The 6829-nt window shown below is 40.0% G+C and overlaps 1 protein-coding gene across 1 annotated transcript in view; it reads right to left on the reverse strand.

Moving 5' to 3' along the window:
* The window catches only part of Reps2 (RALBP1 associated Eps domain containing 2), a gene marked incomplete at its 3' end in the record, with an annotated part of 158602 nt that extends 151985 nt beyond the window's left edge, over positions 1-6617 (reverse strand). Inside the window, exon 1 of the mRNA XM_051178746.1 lies at positions 6362-6617. Coding sequence (XP_051034703.1) covers positions 6362-6595 — 234 coding nt within the window. The remainder of the gene's footprint in view (positions 1-6361) is intronic.
* Between the last annotated feature and the right edge of the window lie 212 nt (positions 6618-6829).

Here is a 6829-nt window from a genome sequence, read left to right on the forward strand (position 1 = left end):
GTTTTTTTGAAATGCTGTTGGTGGTGGTGTGTTGGGGTGTGTGTGTGTGTGTGTGTGTGTGTGTGTGTGTGTGTGTGTGTGTGTTTGCGTTTGTATTTTGGGTTTTTTTGTTTTTTTGAGACAATGTCCTGAGTCCTGCTGTGCAGCCTCAACTGGCCTGGATCTCATTTTGTATATCCAGCTGACTTTGAACTCATAGAGATCTGCCTTCCTCTGCCTCCTGAATACCAGGATTAAAGACATGCACCACTACATTTCTTTTTTTCTTAATGGAATGCACTGGATGTCTCTACAATTTTTTTCAGATGATTGAATAACCTGGAAAAGCTGTTGCTGCTGCTATTGATACATGACATACTAATATATATGCTTGAGTATGTATGTGTGTGAATCTAAATTTTTGGAAACTTTGGTTATGTTACTAACTTTGGAAAAAAGTACCACAGTTTGCCATGTTGAGTTGGCATTATACATAAACTAATAGCCATACTAGTCTAGAAATGTTAAACTTAGGGGTTCCTTCCATTTATGTAGGGATAGTGTACTGTAGTAAATATGTATATTCTTATCATTGTGAGTTTGATCACAGAAATTTAGATAGAGTACTATCTAAATAATAAAAATGCCCATGAAAGCCTAGTTATATTAAAAGGCCACCATCATCCTCAAAAACATCAGTGTGCAATCCACTACCTGTGGGGTATTTTTAATGTTCATGTGTATTTAGAACAATCCCCCAGTTGTGTGACATTGTGCATAAATCAGGAAGGTCACTAACTTTCCTTTGGCATAAAGATCTCTATAACATTACAATGATGACTCACTGTAAGAATGGGTAATAAAGTTCTCAAAGGGAAATAAATGAACTGACAGGACATGTGTCAACAAGGACAAATTCCAAAAAAAAAAAATATCAATAAGAGGAAAAACAAGTTACAGAAGGTTATGTACAATACGATGTCTCATTTTAAACTGAACTAACATAAAACTATTTTGTCTTATTGATCATATATGTGTCACATACAAATATATATAATTAGAAAATAATTTTAAATCATGCATACTGAAGTATTATCTCACTATGCAGACCAACTTGGCTTCAAACTTGCTATTCTTCTGCCTCAGCATCCCCAGAGCTGGGATTATGGGCATGCCTCTGCCTACACCATACTTCAAATATCCTTTTAATCAGACAATGCCTTGAATCTGGTATTGAATCTGATACTTACTCTATATTCTCTTTCAGAAAAAATAAACTTGGCATGATAGTACATACTTGTAATCCCAGATCCCACCAGGAGGATTAGGAGTTCAAAGTTATCTTCAGCTACAGAGTGAGTTTGTGGCCAGCCTTGGCTACGTGAGTCCTTGTCTCAAAAAACAAAAACAAAAACAAAAAAACCTCCATTTTCAAACAGTATCCCTAAACAGTACTACAACATTATGTTTTATTGTGTTACCCTCTTATCTCCCTCAAGTATATGTTACAGTGACACATAATTGTAATCCCAGAGCTCCAGAGGCTGAGACAGGAGAGTTGATACAAGCTAAAGGCTAGCTTCTGGGTTAGTCAGGGCTAGCTACTACAAATGAAAACTTGTCTCAAAAAATACATGCCAGCTATAAAATAACATTATCTAAAGAACCAAAAGTAATAAATTAATTCATTTTATATTTTAAAGATTTTACTTAAATTTAAAGTATGTATATATGTGAGGATACACATAAATATAGTATCCACAGAAGCCAGAAGATGACATCATATCCAATGTGGGTCATGAGCCACCCAACATGGGTGCTGGAAACTAAACAGTATATGTGTTCTTACCTTCTGAGCCAGCTGTCCAGCCCCTCATTTACATTTTTTTTAAAAAACACTTATGGCTAACTATGAACCACAACAACCAGCATGGAAAATAACCCCAAAGGTACAGTAGTGATACTCATACCTTAGCGGTAACCAAAACAAGTCTAACTGAAGTACTCAACAAGAAGAAAAGCATGCCTTGTACTGGAAACCTAACCAAGTAATGACCCTTGTTTAGTGCAATCATAGATCTTAGATGAAAGCCTACAACTACCACTTTACTAAACCAGCATAATCCCTACCTACATTCTAAGTATTTTTGCCTATACCCTCATCAAAGAAACTTCTTTTTGCAACCGATAGAGACCATTACAGAAAACCACAAGTCATTGTGCAGATTTGTGGAGCCCAGGCCCAATGGATACATCCATAAAACATCCCAATACCTAATACTCGGGGATCATTGTGGAAGAGCTAGTGAAATGGTTCTAAGAACCAAAGGTCCAGGGAGTTCACTATGACTGTCTCCTAACACTCTCAAAAGTTATACCCACAATGTCTCACCACCATGATTGCCTCAACACGAGCTGATCAAAGACAACAACAATATACAGAGATGACAGAAGAGTCCAAAAGGCCTAAACCCTACACAAAGAACTAAAGCAACTGAGAAATGCTGAGTGGATTCTCCCCTAGAGAAGAGCACACCAATTAGTTATCCAATACCAAATAGTCAGCCCTAAAAACATATGTACAAGTAACATTATACAGACTGAGTAGGTTATATTTAGGAAGATAGATAGATAGATAGATAGATAGATAGATAGATAGATAGATATAGATACACACACGCACACACAGAGAGAGAGAGAGAGATACATATATGCATGTAACAAAAATGAAGTCAAAAGGAGGCCATGAATTTGAAAGAGAGGAAGGAGTGGTATATGAGAGGGTTTGAAGGGAAGAAAAGGAAGGGGAAATAATATAATCATATTACCTCAAAATAAAAATAATTGAAAAATTAAAGGAAATAAATAGATCTGCCTAATAACAAGAAAGTTTTCCTGATAAGGATTTTGTTTGTTTCCTTAATGATGAAGCAGTTTCTTCAAAGTTTGTTTTAATTTTTAAATTAAAATTACATATCTGTAATCCTAGGAGTTGGGAAGTAGTGGCATGAGTTCAAGGTCAACTTTTTCATATAGAATATTTAAAGCCAGCTTGGACTATAAGAAAGCCTGAGTTGAAATTTTTAATGACATCTCAGAGATGAGATTGTGAACAGAAATTTAAAAAAAACACAACTGAGCTGGAAAGTTTGCTCAATGGTTAAGACCACTTGCTGCTCTTGCAAAGGACCAGAGTTAAATCCCTAGCACCCCAGGGCAGCTCAAAACTGTAACTTCGGATCACAGGGGATCTGATGCACTTTTCTGACCTTAGTGGGCACCAGGCACACACAAGGTACACATACACGAACACAGGAAAGATGCTTATACATGTGAAATAATAAAATAAATAAATCCAAAAAAATACTACTCACAGCCTGGACATGCTTCTTTACTATAACCCAACTATGGCCTACTATAAAAATGAAAACCAATTATAATTTAAACATGCACAGCATCTCTAGAGAGTAATCTAAAAGTGGGCTTTATAAAGAAGTCTATATCTTTGTTAATTCACTGAATCAAATATAAACTTTGTCATTTGGAAGTAGCTATTGTATGCTACAACTCTCCCAAAGATTTAAGGAACTCCTACTACATCCACTCAAGGTTACAACCATCTCACATAATATCACCCTAAAAACCAACCCTTTAATGCATGGAACTTTAGAAGACTCTTAGTCAAATCGCTATGATTTGACTAAGTGTTGATGATTTTTATACATAATTTGTAAGTATATAGCTTATGCATACAATTTATAAGTATATACAAATACTTCTATATAAAGTAACTTTGCAAACTTACTTCCACAACTAAATAATAGATGCAGTGGTTTATTTTATGCTACAAAAAGGAAATAAATTATGGGGGTTTTGTTTATTTGCTTATTTATTTGTTTTTTTAAAAGACAGGGTTTCTCTGTGAAACCACCCTGGGTGCTCTAGAACTCATTCTGTACATCAGGCTGGCCTTGAATTCACAGATATCCATCTGCCTCTGCCTCCCAAGTGCTGTGGGTGTGCACCAGCACCAGTCTGCAAAATTATGTACTTTTATAGGACATTTTTCCTGGTTAAATTCACCTCTTTCTTAATAGATAATGATAATCTTTTTTATGATAATCATTTTTAAGACAAAGTCTAATTTACCCAGGCTGTCCTCAAATTAGCTATATAGCTGATTATGACCTTGAACTTTTGCCTCTATCTCCTGAGTGCTGAGATTTTAAGTATATGCCCCCATACCCAATTTTATGTAGTGCTGGGAACTGAATCCATGTATCTCCTGAATGCTAAGCAAGCACTCTGCCAACTGAGCTAAATCCCCAGCCCTAGATTACAATAATCTTAATCGTATGCTTATTAAGAGGAAAACCTGGCCGTTAACCATAGAAACTACCAGTCGGGTTATTGTCTCCATGATTTGAGCAGTTATACCTGTTGGGTCAGTTAAATCTGAACTTACAGGTTCCTGTTTAGAAGGGACAGGAAGAAATTTTCTACATTTTTTTAAGCTAATACACTAGTGAGGTGAAACAAATGAATCAGACAGAGCACACACATATCACCAAATTGGTGAATAAAACTTAGATGGCCACTAGATGTGAACTTTGATTACCTTTCCCTGTTCGGGGTATTTTTAAATGTTAATTTTTACCTGTACCAAGATTAGTGGGCTATTCTAATTTTACTAAGTTAAAGGGAGTATATCTTATTTCACTGGGCTTAGTAAGGGAGCATAAAGCTCAGACTGACTACAAGCAATCTATTAGGGATGGCCCCTTTTGCTAACATCTGAAATAGTCTTTTGCATGCTGTTTTCCACTCTAAGTGCCTTGGGTTCTTTTTAAATTATGTGTACTTCAAGGAAGCATTAGGAATCACATAGGAAAGCCCCCTCTCCAATTCCTGAGGAACCCTCCGCCAATCTTCATATACCCCTTCCTCTTATCACGCTTGATATATTACTGACCACAAAATAATCCCTGCCAGATGCCCAGCCCCCTTATTTGGTGCATTGCCTCAGATGATGTAGTAAATTTATCATGCTCAGAAGTATCCAGAGGTCCTTGTAATAGCTACAGTTTGTTTCAGAACACTGACTTCCTCATCACCTTGTGCAACTCAACTGCTTAGCAGCAGCGGCTGAACTATCCTCTTATCAAGGAATTCTACAGGAACAAACAGCCATGTTAAATTCTATGAATACTGATCATGTTCAGAAATCCTAAATACAAAAAGGTAAACCAAGTGGCTAAAATTTACACTCTTAAACATATGAGCATATGTGTATGCTCCAGCACTATAAAACAGTCTTGAGTGACAAAAAAAAAGAAAAAGAAAAAAAGAAAAGCCCCACAAAAGCAATAATAAGACAGGTGAACCATAAAACCCTCAGTACTCCCTAGGAACTACATTTTATATCATTGATAGGCACTGTAAATATCCAGCTGGTGTTAATAACTTTCATGCTATTGGTTTTTAAGTAAAAATTCATATTTGGGGCTTTATATTAACAATTTTATCACCAATTACTGGTGGTGACAACAAATGACAGACAAAAGGCTTAACAAGCAGTCTTTCTCCAAGCTTCAAGGACAGCAGAAAACAAAACCAGCACCTGCTTCCTCCTTTCCAGGTATGGGGCAAGCAGAAAGAAGCTATGACACCCTTTGTTTCACAACTCCACATCAAAGTCAAGGAATAATAAAATGGGAAACTACAGCTATAGAGTTCTGAGTCCACCCCTGGACCTAAATGGGGAACTTACTTTGGACTTGACCAATGCTCTTCTCTTGAAGCCCGGAGTCCCTGTTCTACAACTGGGCATTAAGATTTTCCAGTTTCATACCAATAATCAAAAGTATGTTAGTGAACAAACGTATGAAGTAGGTATGTATGTATCGCAAATATAAAGCAGGGACAACATTTAGTCCTAGGCCAAGAGCCATACAGATACACATGAACACACCCATCAAGTTCAAATCCCAACAAGGCACCCTGAGTGTGCAGTCAACAAAGGGAGGGGCAGGAGCAAGGAACAGAGGTTAAAGCAGACAGCAGCCAAAACAAACATCACTTCCAGAACAGGGCAAACTTTGGGTCTGGAAGCTGAAGAACCCTCAGAAACGATAGAGGTGTTGAGACTCTCTCAAGGAATGAAGAGCGCACCCAAGCACTGGGAGAGGAGGAGATGAACTGCAGAGGAGGCTAGTGTCTCTGGGGACAAGGGCGTCGCCGCCATCCTCAGCTGCACAGCACTCCCCTTTTTGCCGCCCTGGCTGACGCCCTCCAGATCCCTGAGAACAGTCGCTGTCGCCCCATTCTTCCATAGACACTGTCCCTACAGACCTGTGAAGGATAAAAGAGCGCAGAGACACACCTGGTGCAACGTCTCCGGAGGCAGCTGCGACGCTCGGAACAGATCAGCCACTGGACCGGCGGCCGCAGTGGCAGTGCCTGGGGCGACCCTGGTAGCCTCGGGGAGCCCAGGTCCCGGGGCCCCGCTTGCAGCGCCTGAACAGCGCGCGAAGAGCTCCGAGTAGCACTGCTGCTCGCTATCACTCAGCAGCAACGGCGGCCCCGCGCCACAGCCTCCACCCGCCGCCACCTCCATAGGGCCTTCTCTAGGGTCCCGACCGAGCGCTTTCCCCGGCCGAGGTGCCAGTGCCTCCTCCAGGGCCACCACCGCCGCCTTGGCCTCCGAAGCCGCCGCCCCCACGCCCCGCAGCTGCAGCGCCACCGCTTCCTCCAAGCGCGCGCCGGCCCCGCCCCCCGGGCTTGAATGTTGTGCCTTGGCGGCACGGCACATGGAGACAGGCGCGGCACCGACCAATCACGAGCCGGAATC

Source organism: Phodopus roborovskii, unplaced genomic scaffold (genome assembly GCF_943737965.1).
Source record: "Phodopus roborovskii unplaced genomic scaffold, PHOROB, whole genome shotgun sequence".
In the NCBI taxonomy this organism is placed as follows: domain Eukaryota; kingdom Metazoa; phylum Chordata; class Mammalia; order Rodentia; family Cricetidae; genus Phodopus; species Phodopus roborovskii.